This window comes from Ictidomys tridecemlineatus, chromosome 10, assembly GCF_052094955.1.
Source record: "Ictidomys tridecemlineatus isolate mIctTri1 chromosome 10, mIctTri1.hap1, whole genome shotgun sequence".
Classification (NCBI taxonomy): Eukaryota; Metazoa; Chordata; class Mammalia; order Rodentia; family Sciuridae; genus Ictidomys; species Ictidomys tridecemlineatus.
The window spans coordinates 55861755-55881792 of NC_135486.1; the positions used below are offsets into that span (position 1 = coordinate 55861755).

The following is a 20038-nucleotide window of genomic DNA, read 5'->3' on the forward strand; positions in this document are numbered from 1 at the left end:
CTTTGTATATAAAGTATGTTCACGCCAATTCATGTCTTTATACATATACTTTTTTTTTGCGGTACAATTCTAATTACACATACATACCACGATTTTTCATATCTCTGTTTGTATGTAAAGTAGGTTGACATCCAGTTCATGTCTTCATACATGTACTTTGGATAATGATGTCCATCACATTCCACCATCCTTGCTAATCCCCTGCCTCCTCCCTTTCCCTCCCTCCCTTCTTCCCTATCTAGAATTCATCTATTCCTCCCATGTTCCCACTCCCTACCCCACTATGAGTCAGAGAAAACATTCAGCATTTGTTTTTTTGGGATTGGCTAATTTCACTTAGCATTACCTTCTCCAACGTCATCCATTTACCTGCAAATGCTACAATTTTATTCTCTATTATTGCTGAGTAAAATTCCATTGCGTATATATGTCACTTTTTTAAATACATTCATCCACTGAAGGGCATCTAGGTTGTCTCCACAGTTTAGTTATCGTGAATTGTGCTGCTGTGAACATTGATGTGGCTGTGTCCCTGTAGTATATTGTTTTTAAGTCCTTTGGGTATAGTCCGAGGAGAGGGATAGCTGGGTTAAGTGGTGGCTCCATTCCCAGATTTCCAAGGAATCTCCATACTACTTTCCATATTGGCTGCACCAATTTACACTCCCACCAGCAATGGATAAGTATACCATTTTCCCCATATCCTCGCTAAAACTTGTTGTTGTTTGTCTTCATAATAGCTGCCATTTATTGTTGTTTGTCTTCATAATAGCTGCCATTCTGATTGGAGTGAGATGATATCTTAGAGTAGTTTTTATTTGCTTTTCTCTGATTGTTAGAGATGATGAGCATTTTCTTTATGTATTTGTTGATTGATTGTTTATCCTATTCTGAAAAGTGTCTGTTCAGGACCTTGGCTCATATGTTGATTGGGTTATTTGTTTTTTCTGTGCTTATCTTTTTGAGTTCTTTATATATCCTAGAGATTAGTACTCTGATGTGTGAGGGGTAAAAATTTGCTCCCATGATGTGGGCTCTCTGTTCACCTCACAGAGCATTTCTTTTGCTGAAAAGAAACTTTTTAGTTTGCGTCCATCCCATTTATTGATTCTTGATTTAAATTCTTGCACCAAAGGAGTCTTAGGAAGGAAGTTGGATCCTAATCCCTACTTCTTCTTCTATTAGGTGCAGTGTCTCTGTTTTATTCCTAAGTCCTTGATCCATTTTGAGTTGAGTTTTGTGCATGGTGAGAGATAGGGGTTTATTTCATTTTGTTGCATATGAATTTCCAGTTTTCCCAGCACCATTTGTTGAAGAGTCTATCTTTTCTCCAATGCATGTTTTTGGCACCTTTGTCTAATATAAGATAATTGTAATTTTGTGGGTTAGGCTCTGTGTCCTCTATTCTGTACCGTTGGTCTACCAGTCTGTTTTGGTGCCAATACCATGCTGGTTTTGTTACTATTGCTCTGTAGTATAATTTAAGATCTAGTGTAGCAGTGCCACCTGCTTCATTCTTCCTGCTAAGGATTTCTTTAGCTATTCTTGGTCTCTTATTTTTCCACATGAATTTCATGATTCTTTTTTCTCTTTCTATGAGGAATATCATTGGGATTTTGATTGGAATTGCATTCAATCTGTATAGTGCTTTTGGACATATGGTCATTGATAATATTAACTCTGCCTACCCAAGAGCAAGGTGGATCTTTCTATCTTCTAAGGTCTTCTTTGACTTCTTTCTTTAGGGTTCTGTAATTTTCATTATATAAATCTTTTTACCTCTTTTGTTAAGTTGATTCCCAAGTATTTTATTTTATTTTATTTTTGAGGCTATTGAAAATGGGCTAGTTTTCCTCATTTCCCTTTCTGAGGATTTGTCAGTGATATACAAAAATGCCTTTGATTTATGGGTGTTGATTTTATATCCTGCTACTTTGTGGAATTCATTTATTAGTTCTAGAAGTTTTTTTGGTGGAATTTTTAGGGTCTTCTAGATATAGAATCATATAGTGCCAATTTGAGTTCTTCTTTTTACTGTGTTCAACCCTTTAATTTCTTTTGTTTAATTTCTCTGGTGTTTCAAGAACTATGTTAAATAGAAGTGATGAAATAGGGCATCCTCTCTTGTTTCAGATTTTAGAGGGAATGTCTTCAATTTTTCTCCATTTAGAATGATGTTGGCCTGGGCTTAGCATAGATAGCCTTTATGATGACAAGACAGTTCTTATGGGCATTTTATGCATTATAGTGAAAGGAATATGTCAATGGTTATTTCATCTGTATGTTGCTGCAGTTCTCCATTGTACTTACTTCAGGTATACAGGTGGCCACCATCTTTTGACTCCAGTTATCTTGTGGTCCTGAAGGAGATCCTTCAGATGAGCATTGATGTGTCCTGCTTCAGTATGCCCCTTAACTTCCCACAGTGATTTCCATGGGGGCATGCCTCATTAATAGTCTATCCCTTTAATAATCTACTTTCCCATTTTGCATCAGCCTTACACTATAGGCAGTAAAATGGTCACTATTTGTCAGTATAATACTCAAACAGCACGTTTTTGTTGTTGTTGTTGTTGTTCTTCAGTTCTCCCATCACTGAAAAGAGGACAACATGCAAATGAGCCCCCTGAACTGGTTTGGTCTTACCTTTTTCAGCCAGTTTTACATCATTGAATTATAGTGTTGTGACCTTCCAGATGTGCTGTCCACCATAGAACTGCCACATACTTAAATGCAAGTCACTTTTTGGCTGGTCACTTGAGAGCTCTTTATAGGTCCCTGCCCTGTGAACAACAGAATGTGGCAGTGGCATCTGGCAGCTTCTAAGATGGCTCTAAAGTTGGAAGGAACTACAAGAGAGACTACCTGCTCCTGAATATTGCATTCCTCCAATAGCACTTTCCGGTTAAACCATTTCCATTTTGGAACTGCCTTCCAGAGGAAGTACACTACCTTCTTAGTGTTTGATTTTGGGGGTTTTTTTTGGGGGGGGGCAGGTAGGGAGGTTTTATCCAAGAAATCTGGTTATTTGGGGTTTCAAGATTATATGATATCTGAGTTGGGCAGTGGCATGTGCCTGTATTGAGAGGCTGAGGCAGGAGGATCACTAGTTCAAAGCCAACCTCCATAACTTAGTAAGTCCCTAAGCAACTTGGTGAGACCCTGTCTAGAAAAATAAAAAGACCCGGTGACATGGCTCAATGGTAAAATGATTTTGGGTTCAATCCCCAGTACCAAAAAAAAAAAAAAAATAGGTACCTGTTAGTCAAGAGTTATTTTCAGTTAATTCTCAGTAATTGTCTCTTTAATGATGTGCACTGTATTTCTATGTATGGAATGTTTCTTGTCTAAGACCTTAGGCCGCATTTATGAGCTTATTGCCATAAGCTCCTCCAGTCTGTGTGAGTTGAGATACTTCTGAAAATCATACTTTAGGGTGGAGCATAAGGACCCAAATGCACTGACTGAGCTGCTGCAGTTCAGATATAGCCTGCTAGTATTTCAGCTTCCATTTAAATATGTTCATCTTTCAAGTCGTTTTGTAGATCAAAGTTAGTGCTAATCCCAGATGTGGAATTTATGTCCTCCAAAACCCAAACAGACTGAGCAGGTATGATGCTTCTTGCATATGTAAGCAATAAGAACTATTTATTTTTTATTTCCTATGGGATATCATGGATGGCCTATGCCTAGGTTATTCATAAGAATTGAAAGTTTAGGTGGGCCTTTGGATATCTGCTGGGTATATCATGTAGCTTAAGGTTTTCTTCTGTGTCACCACTATATGTCAGTCCTAAGCTTGTTTGTAAATTTCTGATGTTGTAATACTTTTATGAACTTGCATCTAATTAAAATTTATTCTTATGAATTCATCGTCTTGCTGTCATAATTGCTAAATCGGGATCATTCCCACTTGAGGAGATTACAGGGTTTTTTTGTTTGTTGTTTTAGGACTAAGAAAAAAGCATTACCAAGATCAAACACTTCTGATAATCAGACATTATCAGACTTTCTTTAGCTCTTTGTATTTTTAGTGCTGAGAACATACCAGGTACTGCTGATGTTGTAGATGACACTACTCTATTTTGGTTCTGATAATCTGTTAGTCTTCCTTAGCCATCACCGTTTTTTGTGGAGTATAGAGAGTTATAGTACAGAAAATTTGTTGGTAACAGCATTCTAGCTTCTAAAGTGTTATTGATTCATATGATAATCTCTTTTTATCCATCATGATACTGTTTTGAGTTAACAATCTGTGTGGCTCAGGAAATTCTGGAGATTCTCATTCAACATATCTAGTGAATACAAGGGCAAACCAGTGTGCCTTCTGCAGTACAGTAGCTGAAATGTTCCCTTGGTAGATATAACATCCTACTAGCATCATGTTCGGATAAAGAGGATGCAACCACTTAATGTAGTCCATTCAGACATTGCTGGTTTTGCTAGGCATGTTGGCACAACCCTATAATCCCAGTGACTGGGGAGGCCGAAGTAGGAGGAATACAAGTTTGAGACCAATCTCAACAATTTAGTGAGAACCCTCAGTAATTTAGTAAGACCTTGTCTCAAAATAAAAAGAACAGGGAATGTAGCTCAAGTGGTAAAGCACCTCTGAGTCCAATTCTTGCTATCATCCAGATTTTTAAACTTTAATCTCATAGATCATCCTCATATTCTCCCATTTTAATTGTAGCCCGGGTTAGAACCTCATCAACAGGTTTTCAAATCACGGTGCTTTGGACTTCTGTCAGGGAACTCCTGGAAGTTTTCTTCTTTACCCCCTATTTTCTCCATATATGTACGTATGGCTTTCATTGGTCCAAGAAACCCTGGTTCTTCTGTCAACCCTAATTTTGATTAATTTTACTACAAAGTGTCAGCTTTGCCTCCCAGTTTTTTGTGTTCCTTCAAATTAGGTTATAATGTGTTTGTTTAGAACTTCTTCAGTATAGGAGGATCAACAAGGGCTCTTGTTGGTCCACACAACTTTTGATAGTGTGGCATTAAGATATTTCTGCCAGCCTCATGAATGTCCACTTTATTTATCTCATTCCTTAGTGACCATTTAAAATTTTACCTTTCTTAAATAACTTCCTTAGCTTTTGGTCTTTTGCTGTTCTCTGAGTTAATCACTCTAATTTTCTTAGGATCTGTAAGATGCATAGGAAGAAGTGTCAGCAAATCTTACATAACTTCTTGAATTGTTTGATTTTAGACCAGTTTGATTAACTTGAGTAAGGGGCATATGATTATGCTGTTAATCATAAATCCAATCCAGCATGGCCTGCATATGCAACATATCAGCCACTTCATCTAGGGAGTGCCACTTGGCATTTAAAGGGGGAGATCAGATCTGGTTTTCATTTCAGTAGTATTTCTATGGAAGCAGTGTTGAGAATAGACAATGGATTAGAAAGAAGGAGCTTATTAGGTGTTAACTGCAATAATAATTGATGATAGTGATTTGCACTATGGTAGTAATAGTGGAGGTGGAGAATAGTCAGACCTTGGGTATATTTTGTTGAAGAACCAACCAGATTTCTTGAGAGATTGAATGGAGAGTATGAAAGAAATAAAGGACTTGAAGACATGGGATGGTTTTTGTCCTGAGCAACTGTGAAAGGATGATGTTATCATTCACTATGATAGAGATAATTGTAGGAGAAACAAATTCATTTTAAGGCAAATGGGAAAATAGGTTTTGGACATGACAGATTTGATATTACTATTAGATGCCCAAGTTTAAATCAAATATTAGACTTTCATGTCCAATAGGCACTTCTTGAGTTTAGGAATGAGGTCTAGATTTGAAGTATCTAGAGCCAAAGTCTGAAAGAATTCATTAAGGAATAGGTATACCTGGTTAAAAGACGTGGTCTCAGTGCCAGGGGGCACTTCTTATTCAAAGGTTCAGAAAAAAGAGACCAGCATGAGAGACAAAGAAAAGGAAACCACTAAAACAGAGGAAAATTGAGAGGTCATGATATCCTGGAAACAAAAAGAACATGTTTTCAGGAAGAGGGAGTGATCAAATGTGTTAAATGTTAGTTTCTCATGGCTTTTCTTCAGAGTAGGAATTAAGATCACATTTTTGAAAATGTCAGGGAGTGAGGTTGAGATAATGAGAAACAACTTAATGAAAGCATTCTAGACTTGAAAGGCCAGATCAAATGGGGTTCCAATTTCAGCTTGATAGCTTAACTAGATAAGGTAACTTGCTTGGCAAGATTAGTGTATATATTTCAGCATACATACCAGCTATGGAAGAAAACCTAGGAAATATTCAAAACAACCATTTGAGAAATGGAATAGTGGCCTAATTAATGGTGATGAAAGAAATCTCAGAAGACTTCAGCTGAAATTGGAGGGGGGCTCTATGGTGCTAGTTTTATGTTTATGTGAGGTTTTGTTTTCAGATAAAGAGGTGAGAAGATAGAGATTTACCTGTGTCAATACTGAGAATTGAAGGGGCAGAAGGAAAGAGCAGAACAGACACACACTCCAGTTAAAGAAAGACTCAGGTCTAAGTGATTGTATCAGGATCAAAGTTAAAGCAAGTATGTTACCCTCTATCCAAGTAATGTTTGGAACAGGACCATCAAGAACAATTTATCAAATAGAATATTATATATATAATATATAATATAAAATAATTTATAATACATACATATATTTGTATTTATAGATAACAAGATGATTGCACTTACATTTTCTTTAGAGGTAAAAAAATTTTAGAATATAAATTTGTTAATGGTGAAAATAAATTCTGAGAATTGGAGAGTGGGAGATGTCTTAGCACAGTTGGGCCAGTGCTCATGTTTTCAATAGAGGAGAATAAGAACCCGAAATTTAGAGCTTGGTAAGTGTGACATTTCTCCTCTTAAAAAGTAACATGCGGCTTATGAAGACAGTGAGCAAGTGAATAATGATCACTGGCAGTCATTGTAGTTTAATTTAGAAATAAGTGTTCCATGGTAATGTTTCTCTACCCTCTTCTGTCTCCCCAACCTGCTTGACATCTCCTCTAGATCTCATTTATTGCTTTGGAAGGATGAAGGAAATAAATGCTTTAGATGTAATATATCCTGATTTCAGTCATCTTCTGACAGCTATTCATTACAGACTCGTGTTCAAGATGGAGAAGATAATATGAACAGTGTAAAAGATTCTAGTTAATTTGATACTGAGTAAGCTGTTTGAAAGCAGTTGTGAAATAGAAATGACCCTTCAATTTCAACTAAGATACAAGATTAATATTGACTTTTTCACCTGCAGCTTGAGCTATTTAACTGCTGTGGACCTCAATTTACTTATACAAATGAGAATAATAAAACATAACTTGATACAAAGGCAAGATACATTATTGGTATCCCTGATAATATAAAGAAGTTGTTCTTTCTCCTCCTCTTTGTCATCTCCTATTCCTGGACTCCTTCAAAAAAAACTTGTTGTAAAACAGTGAGTGGGGCAAGTGAAGGGTGAGTTAGACCAGGTCCAGTAGAAGGTGAGTGATAAACTGGAAAGGATTTGGGAAAATAAATAGGAGAGAGTGGACTGTTCTGTTTATATTCTCAATAAATAAAATTCTATTCCCCTAAATAAACCTTTCTGTGAAAGAAATTAGGTTTAAAAGTTATTAGTCTTTTACCATGGTTGAATATGTAGAAATCTGTATTTCAGGAATCTTTTCATGAAAGCATTATTATTCTTATATTGTATATCCAAGCATTTCTAGAACTCTTCATTTATAATTATGATCAATGAATTGATTTTTTGAAGAGCCTCACATTGTTTTAGCCACTAATTTTTTATCTCTGTTATTTTTAACGTCTTGTTTTGACATGTTGCTTTTAGCTGTAATTAAAAATTATTGGCATCTGTGTTTACTTTTTAGCTTGTACATACCTTCATAGCAAAAACTAATTAGTATGTGAAATACAGTACCATTAAATTTGCATTAATGGGGAAAATTCTAAACTAATCAGATGTAAAATGTGATAGAAAATGCATTTTACTTTATGAAATATATGTATGTTTTATTAGTTCCAATTTCATTTGTATAATAACAAATATTGTTTTAGTTTTTTTCCTCCATGCATCTTTACTTGATTCCTTTCATGTAATTTAGAGAGATTCAGAATTCAGGAAAAAAAATATTTTTGTCCATGAAACCAAGTGACATAGAAAATTAACTCTTATGTTTTCCCAAAGTAAAATGAAATATTAGAAATATTTTCTAAAGCACTACTATGTCTTTATTGGTTTCAAATGGGCTTCATACTCACTAATTTTCAGTTTTTCCCCAAATCAATGATTAAAACTACTTAACATCCTAAACCATAATAGGTAAATTTTCTCTCTCCTGTAAATCTGTTTCTCATTACTTATAAAGACATATTTCTTTTGGTTCACCCTCATGTTAATGGCAGATATCTTATAATCCCCATTTTTCCTGTTCCTGTTTCCACTATAGTAGTTCAAGGCATCTTGTTTCCCTCTTGAAGTACTATAATAATTTCTTAATTGATCCCTCCTGTTTTTGCTGTCTTTATCAAAGAAGCATTAGTAAATATTGTCAGACATAAATTTTGCCATTATCCATCCCACTCCATCATCTTACCTAGCTTCCTTCCACTCTTCCAATGGTGTTGGTTTCCCTTCTCTACCCCATTTACAATAGTATATAATCCTAATTTTTTCTTAATACCATTTGTCAGAATCAGTTTACTATTTATTAAATTGGTTACTTACATCTCTTCTAGGATCTTATCTTTTTTAAAAAAATTTTTTAGTTGTAGATGGACATAATACCTTTATTTATTTATTTTTGTGTGGTTCTGAGGATCAAACCCAGTGCCTCACACATGCTAGTCAAGTGCTCTACCATTGAGCTATAACCCCAGCCCTTATTTTATCTTTTTTATTTAATCGCTTTATACCTGCACAGTCCTTGTTAGCACTTAATAAGGACAACTTGAGGATTTTGGTGGGGTGGTATACTGAAGATTGAACCCAGAAGTACTTTACGTCCCTAACCCTTTTTTTTTTTCCCTTCTTTGAGACAGGCTTTTGCCAAGTTACTCAGACTGACCTGGAACTTGGCAGTCCTCCTCAGCCTCCTGAATTTCTGGGATTACAGGATTATATCACTGTGCCCAGCAGGATTTTGTTTTTGTTTTTAATGAAGGATTGCTTCTGAATATCCCAAAATAGCCACTTGCATTATATATTTCATAGACAGTATATGATGCTCATTAGCTGTAGTGTCCCTTCTTCTGCTTTGTGTGTGTGTATTATGTGTATGTGTTTTTTGATTCCTGATTACCATCTGACTAACTTGATTGAAAGCTTCATAAAAGTAGGGACTTTGTCTCTTGTTTAATTCTCCCTCTTTAACAGTACTTAGAACATAGTTTTGCACATTTGTGAAGTAATAAGTGGAAGAATGAATGACTGAACAAGCTTCATATATATGACATTTTTTAATTTATTCCTTTGGTAAGCAGTTTAGTTCAACAAACATTAAGTATATGCTATGTTAATCATTATACTAGTACTATGGCTTAAAAAAATATAAGTTCTGGTGTCATTTCTGTTTCTATTAAAATAGTATAATTAATTTAGGAATTATAGTATGACATGACAGTGACTTTCAAATTGAGCACTTAAGCCTGGCTCCTATAAAATAAATGAGACTGAAATGGTTTCATGCTTATATGTGGCTTCACTGGTTTTTAAATACTTTATTGTTAATTATACTTTCTGTTCAGACTTAATTGATCTCACCTTCTTGGAATGGCTTTAGAATCTTACCTTCTTTGATCAATCTATTTCTCATTTATCTTCTAAGTCAAACTAAGGTCAAATGCTTTTGTAAAGATAATAAATGTAATTCAGTGTCCTGATATTGTTCTCTCCACGGTTTTCCTCATAATCTAATTTTGATTTACTGACGGTGTTATATTGATCTAGCAAGGACTTAAGATCTTGCCAGAAGCAAAAAAACAGAGATACTCCATTAGTTCGTTCTTTCTTCTTTAATATATTGTTATTTTTGAAACATGAAACATTTTTCCAGTTCTCCATATGTTGAAGAAAATCCAGTTTCACTTTTGATGTCAAGATGAGATTTATGAACAAAATAGGGGCAATATATTTTTCCATATTTTTGGTCTTAAATATACTCTCATTTTGAACTTGTCACCTACAGTACAAGGGTTATGACCTATTTTTAAAAGAAGCACATTTAAAAATTACAGACAAAAAGATATACTTTTTTGCTATTTCTTTATATTTCTAAATTGTATAATTTAGAATTAAAGTTTATATTATTATATGTTCCCTTTTTCAATGATTAATTTTTCTTTTGAATAGAAGACTTGAGCCAGATGCAGTGGCATATGCCTGTAATCCTACTGGCTTGGGAAGCTGAGGCAGGAGGATTGCAAGTTCAAAGCCAGCCTCAGCAATTTAGTGAGATTATGAGAATGGAAGGAAATATGGCTCAGTGGGAAAGCATCTTTGAGTTCAATCCAGAACCAAAAAAATTTTAAAAAATTAAAACTAGGAGACTTGAAGATTTCATGATCCTACTAAAATGTAACTTTTATGTCTCCCCAAATAGAAATATTAACCCATGCTAAAATATTAGCTGATAAGACATTCTTTGAGAGAAGAATATAATGTTTTTTTCTGTCTCTGATAATTTTTTGTTGATTTTTATATCATTATTGATTATTTTGCTCAAGTATGAATGACTTTATACCTTCCGGCCATCTGAAATAAATCATTAATTTTTTTTCTTTGAGTGGAGGGGAAGCTGAGCAATAAAGGAAGCATGGTAACATGTTTTTAAATCCTTTTCTAACTCTATGGATTTTAAATAAATAATTAAAATTTATATAATCGGTTCCTAGAATATATATTCACAGTTTGCTTTTGTTTTTCCTTTTGTAGGATGAAGTAGCACACACTCTTACTGAAAGCAGAGTATTAAAGAACACTAGACATCCATTTTTAACAGTAAGTAACTAGAAGATGGATGTTATAACATTTTAAATTTAAGGGAATTTTGTTATAGAAACCAAACTATGAAAAATAGCATTTTAAATAACAATAACCTAAGTGTGGCATTTTCTTTGTTGAAAGTTTATAAATCACATTTTTTCAAAATTGTTGGAATTCATAGTTAAGTATATAGTTTGTATGCATTCATGATCCTTCCCATTATCTACTTATTATTTTCTAAAACCTCTTTTTTATCCCAAGAATCTCCTTATCATTAAAAAACTTGAACCACAGAACCTATAGATCACCTATGGCATTTTAAGGAGTTAACTGAGAGAATAACAGACTTTTAAAATGTTTTTTAATATTAAATGTAGAATTTATGGTTTTTTTGCTTATGGCTTCAGATAAATATTTAAATAATCAGCATGTTTTTCAAATATAAAAGGCAGAAATCTTAATATATTTCTTAGAAATGAGACTTGTTTTAGGGAGAGAGTGTTTTTAAGAAATACAGGAATACTGACTGCAATAAACCTAGGATAAGTTCTGATATATTCAGTTCTTATATATTCAGTTCTGATATATTAAGATTAAAAGTAACAGCTAGATTTTCAAAACCTTTTATTAAAATTTTAGGTTTAGCTAAAACAAGTATTTTCAAGGATATCATTAGATAGCCAAATTTAATTTGTTAAATGTTTGTGCTTTTTATTGTCAAGTATAACAAAACAGAGCTTTAATATCTTTTTATAACATGTAAAGTTGCATGAACCAACTTTGTTGGGATTGGTCATTATAACTTGCAGTATGCGTGACTTACTTGAATATAACAACTGTAACTGTAATTCTTGAGGAACATCCACTAGAGTAAGTTGTAGACCATACCAAACATAATTTTAAATAGATGACATGATAGAGTGATAAATACTTATCACAATGTTTAATTTTACTGATATTTTTTATTTTCCCCATAACAATACCTATTGCTAAGCTGAATAAAATTTGTTTGATGTTTCTTATAGACTCTTACTTGAGCACTCTTAAGAAATAGAATTTTTAGGAACAGTAACAGTTCATTTTATTAATCATGCTTACTAATTTTAAGTGTTCTATTTTGGGTACCATTATAATAAGAATATAGGATTATAATATACCATTTTTTCTTTTTTATTTCAAGTCCTTGAAATATTCCTTCCAGACAAAAGACCGTTTGTGTTTTGTGATGGAATATGTTAATGGGGGAGAGGTGAGTCAAGAAGTTAATCTAGCATTTGTATGGTAGTATTTTCATGATTTTAGAAACATTACTTGAAATACAAGTTATGTAGTTCTCTACCTGGTGGAGATTGTATAGCTCTTTCTAAAATCAAGTGGAGAGCTGAATAATTTCTAATGAAATATTAATGAGTGTTTGTTTTTATATAACTATGTTTATATACCGGAAAGCATATTCTTTTTTCCTTTTTTTTTAAAGTGGAAAGTTTTAACAGTATGATTTTTGAAACCATGTTATTAAATTTTGAAAACCAGAAATGCTGGATTTATTATGTTATACAGAGTTTTTCCTCAACTAATCTTTGTATGAAACATGTTTAAAATGTTATTATTTTGAACTAAATAGAACAATAATCTATAGGTACTGTGGCTTAGCTTTTTCTTCTCCTGTATACTAGAGTAACCATGTTGATATTTAATAGAGTTAAGAGATCTTATACAGTTTCGAAGAGAAATACAGTCACTTTAAGTAGTATATTTCACCTATTATTTTATTCCTTATTTTTTCTCCTTCCTATTTTTGAACAAAATCAATGTGAGGAAAAATGTAATTTCCAGGAATAATTAACTGGAAGTATTTACATTGTGGGCTTTCTGAAATAGATTCAATTATTAAATAGGAGTTTATTTGTCACAGACTTTAAAAGATCCCTATTTCCTAAATAAATAAATAGAATTATTTCCTATAGAATTATTTTATATGTAGGAATTAGTTTATTATAAAACTTCATTCATTCATTTGGTGAACACATTTTTAGTACGTAAGGCAATGTGGGTTTATCTAAATGTGTTGAGACATTATCCTTGCTATGATGGAGTTCATAATTTCTTTTATAAGTACATTATAAATCAAGCTAAGACCTAGTGTCAATAAGCTCATAAAAGAAAATGCATTATAGATGATTTGCCATTTAGTAGACTTAATGAGATTTCAACATAGGAACTGATTTAAGAAAGTATTTCAGGCAGAGAAGATGGTGTGAGCAGAGTTACTGGTGGGGGTGGGTGAGCATAGGGCAAGAACTTGGGTATTTGGGTAATAGAGGCATGCAGAACTGAGTGTTTGCAATTAGACATCTGAGAAAATAAGATAATGTTATGGAATTGTAGGATTGGCCCATCTTAACCAATTTGTTGAATGTGGGTGGAAACAAAGAAGGAAGAATCAAAGTGATTTTATAAATAACATTTTGAGGCTAAGATTATAAATGCGATTTTGAAAAGGTTTTTCCTAAGGTTCTGAAGAAAAATGCATATGGAAATGTCATAAAGAGTAAGGGTTCAGAACTATGGGTATAGATTTTGGGAACCACCTCTAAAAGTTAAATTATAAAGGTTATAATTTAACTTTTAGAGGTGGAAGTGAAATTAGAGAAACCTCATATCAGTATTTGTCAGAATTTAAAATGTACATTTTCTTGGACTCAGCAGTTTCACTTCCAGGAATTTATTCTACAGACATAGATACATATATACCATAGAATGATATATTAATAAATATATTCGTTGGAGCATTGCAGTATCTTAAATGAGTGTTCAGTATGAAGACTGCTTAAATATATAGTGTTGCATCCATGTTATATAGTGGAATTGCTGTACCACTAAAAAGAATGAAGCAGCTTAATCTAGACTGATACAGAAGTGAAAAAGCAAAATACAGACTATAAAGCATGCTACTATTGTACTAAAGGAAAATAAGACTATACACATGGTACATATGTTTGTGTATACTTTAAATATCTTGTAATTATGCATTGGATATTAGAGCTTGCCTTTGGGAGATAAACTTCCATCTGGGACAGTGTAGAAGGAAGATATATTTCAATTATGTATTCTTCTGCAGTTTTTGTATTTTGTATCACATACATATGTTAATAATGAGAAAATGGATGGATGAATGGATGACCAGGGCAGAAATATAGAGAAAATGATAAACCACAGACAAAAACTTGGAGAAAAGTACTCTTAAATGTTTCTCTTACTTTTTTATATAGTCTCTATTCACATCTTCTGTAATACTTACCACATTGTTTTGTAAGTACCTATTTACTTATCTATTCCCACTGTTCCTTTGGGTTCTTAAGGGGTTTGTTTGCTGATATGCTCTCAGCACCTTACATACTACCTAGCACATAATATGTACTTGAAAAATATTTACTGGATTATTTGAGTGAAATAATAGATGAGCAGATTACCTTAGGGAATAGGGAGAAAAGAAGTTAGCAAATTAGTGCTATGGCATATGCCTATAATCCCAGCAGCTCAGGAGACTAAGGCAGGAGAATCACAGGTTGAAGGCTGGCATGGACAATTTAGGGAGATCCTATCTCAAAATAAAAAGGAGATGTTACTCAGAGTTAGAATGCTCCTCTGAGCTGCCCCCCCAAAAAGAGAGAGAGAGAGAGAGAGAGAGAGAGAGAGAGAGAGAGAGAGAGAGAGAGAGAGAGAGAGAGAGAGAGAGAGAGAGAGAGAGAAATAAGACTTGCTAAGAACTAGGAAGAAAATAGAAAGGATTGTATTATATAATTTATTTTGGAAAAATGAAAAGTATAAATGCAGGTAAAAAATATCTGGGTATGTAAAGTCCATATTTATTGAATTGTTGTGCAAGACACACTCTAGTAGGTATTGTGGGCATAAAAACTGAAAGGGTTTATAGTCTAGTGGCAAAGGTATGGTACAAAAATTAACTAAGTGTAGAATGTGCCACTGTGTCAGAACACAATTAAAGGGTTGTGGAACTTCCCAGTAAGTGGAGAATTCTGTGTAGTGGAAAAAAAGCTTCCTAGAGGGAGCTACATTGTACTTATACTTTTTTTAAAAAAAAATGTTTAGTCGTAGATGGACACAATACCTTTATTTTATTTATTTATGTGGTGCCGAGGATCGAACCCATTGCCCCACTTATGTAAAGCAAGTGTTCTACCATGAGCCACAACCCCAACCCATACTTATATTTTTATTCTAAACCTAGAGTACTTATGAGATGAACTAATGATTGTTGAAAAAAATTTACACACAAAAGCAGATTTTTCAGACTAGCCATTTATATCTTATTTTTCTTGTTTGGTATGTCTTTTCTTCTTCTTTTTTTCCTTCTCATTGCTAGGTATTAAACCCAGTTGTGGTCTACCACTGAGCTACATCCTCAGGACTTTTATTTAACATTTTGAGACAGGGTTACAGACACACGGGCTTGACCTTGAACTTACTATGCCTCTGCCTTAGCCTGTTTGGGTTTTAGACTATAGATAATGACTAAATTATTTAGTATTTGAAGGAGGTGATTTTATACATGACCAAAAATTTTAAATATATGCAGGTAATAATTATGTCATTATTATCATTACATTTCTGAAATATGATTAAAGTAATGGAAACTATAAACATCTACACCAGCAGTTGAGAATACACCATGACTAACCCAATGAGGATTATATGGGTATTATCTAGGAGACATGATCTGGAGAATATTGGTCTATTGAAAAGTAAGGTCTGACTAATTAATGGTACTTGTGGAAATGGCAGCATCCTCACCTCCCTTTATATCCAATTTTTGTCCTACAATAAGCTTCTTTAATATGTTCATTAAAGTAACTAATCTTAATTTATACTGTCTGCAAATTTTTATTTAGCAATAGCATTCTTTTAGCCATGTTCTAGAATTTTTATCTTGAATTATAAATAGAACCATTGAAACATTCCTTTGCTTTCTATGATCTTTCCAAGTTTGTGAGTATCTGCAGTTCCTTCAGCCAAATAGACTGCATAGGAGATTAGCATGTTCATGGCCATGATGAACATTGGTATAATGTTGGCAAATTTTATTTCATCCTCTAAAAAGACTTGGTCATGTAGATTATGAGAGAAATTATGGCTATGAAAAATCAACCCTGGCTTTTATAGGCATATCAGTACAAAAGAAATACATCATAATATCATATATTTTATATTCAAAGAAATCCACTCAATGAGATAGGTTGGATAGGTGGGCATATTTGAATAATGTGGTAATTGTCATTCCCCTTGATAAGTATATTTTCAGAGTGACCTTAAGTTGCAAGATACAAATTTGCTTTTCTTTTATTGCATGTGAGTTCCTACTTAGCATTCTGAAGATTTTCATGAGATATAAATTTTGGTGCTTAAAATTATATAGTTTTGTAAAACATTGTCATTAGGGACATTTGTAACCACAGGTATTGATTTAAAGAAACTATATTCATGTTCCAATAATAGAAAATTTCTGGGCTTAATTATATTGAAAGATAATAGATGTTGGTCTTCAGGTGTTTTAGTCACTCTTTTTTTTTTTTTCTTTTGGCCACTGTGACCAAAAGACCTGACAAGAACAATTAGAGGAAGAAAAGTTTATTTGGAGACTTGTGGTTTCAGAGTTCTCAGTCCATAGATGGCTGATTCCATCACTTAGAGCTGTAGGTGAAGCAGCATGTCATGGTGGGAAGGTTTAGGGCATTGCACTGGGAAGCAGAGAAAGACTCTTCTTTCAACAAGAATCCAGTATAAACCCCAAAGCACAGCAATAGTGACCCACTTCCTCCACATCCTACCTGCCATTAGTTACCACCCAGTTAATCCCTGCCAGCAGATTAATGTACTGATTAGGTTAAAGGCTCTCATAAGGCAATTATTTTTCTCCTAAACCCTCTTGTATTGTATCACACATGAGCTTTTGGAGGACACCTCACATCTAAACCATAACCTCAGGGTCATTATTTCCAGGAATTTTCAACAATGGTTTTGATTATTCACATGCTAATTTTAGAACCTACTTCATTATTGTCCATGCATCTAATAAATCTTTTTTTTCCCCCAGTGCTGGATTGAACCCAGTTCCTCATACATACTAAGCATATGCTATACCACAGAACTATATCTCGGCTCCTGCCTATTAAATCTTTTATGAGAAACTTCTATGAGCAGGACTTAAGAGGATTCACAAAAAAGGAAAATGTAGTATATTTCTTTACAAAGATGGGTGTGTGGCTAGGGATATAGACAAAAGAATATATGTAGACTTTGTAGTGTCATTATTACCTTGATAGTAGTAGTTGCTATGGGATTTCAGAGAATGTACACTTGAATTAATATAGAAGGAAGAGAGAAAAACAAAGTAGAGGATGCCAGGAAACACTTCTTAAAGTGGTGGTTCTTCTAAGCCTTAAGGTTAACTTTGAATTTTATCAATAGGAATGAGAAGAATGACATTAGTACACAAATAGAACGCGAAGTATGTGCAGGAGCATGTAGATGCCTCCCACTCCTCTTTGCCCCCCCCCCCATACAGCACAGTATGTAACAATGCATGAATTCTTTCAAAAGAAAGCCAGGAGAGCCTGAACAGGAAGATAGGGTCACTTTGGGATAGTTTTTCTCTCCCATTTCAATTAAATTTTGTCCTGAAGGCAGTGGTGCATCACAGAAGAATGTCTAAGAGGAAATATTTTTAAAATAATATTTCATAGAAGTACAAAGCTTAAATTAGAGAGGACAGATATGGAAGCAGGAAGATATTTCAGAAGCTGATGCAATTAGGTTTTCAGCAATCTGATTATAAAATTAATAAGGTCACTAGTTGAGGCAGTGTGAGAAGGAATCATGTTATAGTGTTATCTAGTTAAAAGAATTGCCTGGATATAAGGACTAAATATAGAAAGAAATATAATACAATTTCCTATTTGCTGCTTGAGGAATTTTGTATCTACTGGATTGAATATAAGACACAAAACATGGAAAAAGAGGTGAATTCTGTTGGGAATCATCCTGCTTTGAGGTATCTAATAGAGACATCAAGGAGGTGAATGAGTTAGGTCAGAGATACAAATAGGTGTCAGCAGTAGTGCTAAAACAAAGGAAGTAAAGAAATGTTTGTTATGGGAAAAGCTTGTAGAATCTGAGTATCAGTGGTCAAGAATGGTGCATGGAGGTATCATATTAAGACATTTTGGTGATGAGAAAAGCCTAAGGAAGACGCTGAGCTGGAGGAACCAGACAAAAGAAACCATAGAAATTAAAAAGAGTCTATTAACAGTATATTAAATCCTGTAAGATAACAACTGTCAAACTTCCATTGGATCAGACATCTAGTTGTTCTTAAGCAGAATACCATAGACTCTTTTATTTTTGAGTTGGTACAAGGTATGCCTTTTATGCTCCTTGATTAACAAACAGAATTTACAGAATTCAGAATAATGGGACCAATTACTGCTAACATGTTCAAGCCACTCTTTCAATAGCTTAGGTACTACTAAATTTACATGAGAAGCTGAAAAGTATCCTGGGCAGAAAAAAGTAAACTGAAAACTATTGTAGTGGTGTTGAATTTGGTTTAGAAGGTTTCCACTTAGGATTCTTCCCAACTTCTTTTTCCAATCTTCATCTCTTTCAGGCCTGTAAATTGGACTTTTATGATAACTCTTACAAGGCTGGAATTTCTTGGGAGGTGGGGTAAAGGAAAATAGTCACAGGTTATTTATCTGATAAATTCTTCACATTTCTTTACCTTCTTTATGTAGGTACTAATGAACCTACATTTTCAGTTATTTACTATTCTTGTCCATATCTAAGCTCATTGCAAACTCGGTACTAATTTATTTGATAAAATAAAATTCATTTTTACACATGACTTTCATTTTCATGTCATTCTTGAAATCTTCTCATACACATTCAAATTTTTCATTATTTGGCTGGCATTTTGTCTTCAGTGAACCAAAATCATCTCATTTTAAATTCACATAAGAGAAATGCCGGCAGTCAGCATTTCAGTTCCACTTATGGAGTTTCCACTTTCAGTTTCAGTTCCACTTATGGAGTTGTGATTTGTGGTGATTTTTAAATTAAAAATATCATTTCATATTCATAGTGATGATTTTTAAAATTTTTACTAAGCTTATAGGTACATAAATATCGCCATTGTTGGGAGTCTGAGAACTAAATTTTATGTAGGTTACATCTATTGCTTTCACCTAAATCTTTTTTAAAAATTCCCAAGCCAAGAGAGATACATTGCAATTTCCACATTAGCATTTGAAGTTCAAAGCAAATAAAGCTGAAACTTTGTTTTTATACTATTTTTAATATATAATTTCATATTTCAAGGCCAGTTTCATAAAATGAATCATTAAACCAAGATCTGACTGCATTCAATGTAAACATCAGAAGACTTGACTAGCCAGTGTCAAATGTGCTTACTTTCAAATTGAGAATCTCAGCTGAGTTGGTTGTAACTCAGGAATTGACCATACATGTCTATTTTCATAATTTCTTTCCATGTGGTTATGGCATAGAATGGAAGTTTCATGGTATTCAGACTTCTTAAAGAAAGGTTGGCTATGCCAGAATGAACATTTCAAGAGGGAAAACACTGGAAAAGCAACATATGTGTAATTGGGGACCCCAAGGAAGACAAACAGGACTGTGACACAAAATAATTTTAAAATTGTAGTCCCCAACCACAGTATGTAGTCTTGCATTCTGTATTTTTCACTTATAATATTTTTAAAATTCACCCAAATTATTGCGTCTATCGGTAATTTATTTCTTTTTATGGCTTTACTCCACTGTATGTATGTACTATCATATAGTACCCATTCACCACTAGTTCTTTGTAGTTTTCGTCCCTTAGGTAAAGTGATCTTATGAATATTTTTGTACAAATCTTTATGTGAACATGCATTAGTTATCTTGGGCAAATCCCTACCTATAAATGCATCTTCTGTGTCAGTGCTATGTT

The 20038-nt window shown here is 33.7% G+C and overlaps 1 protein-coding gene across 12 annotated transcripts in view; it reads left to right on the forward strand.

The window, feature by feature from the left end:
• The window catches only part of Akt3 (AKT serine/threonine kinase 3), a 267691-nt gene that overhangs the window by 167280 nt on the left and 80373 nt on the right, over nt 1–20038 (forward strand). For 10 of the 12 annotated variants that reach the window (XM_078022976.1, XM_078022981.1, XM_040277169.2 and 7 more), the window contains 2 exons: nt 10957–11022; nt 12188–12256. The exons of 1 other annotated variant lie outside the window; for it this stretch is intronic. In XM_078022976.1, coding sequence (XP_077879102.1) covers nt 10957–11022; nt 12188–12256 — 135 coding nt within the window. The remainder of the gene's footprint in view (nt 1–10956; nt 11023–12187; nt 12257–20038) is intronic. One more of the 12 variants, XM_078022977.1, reaches the window with a different exon arrangement.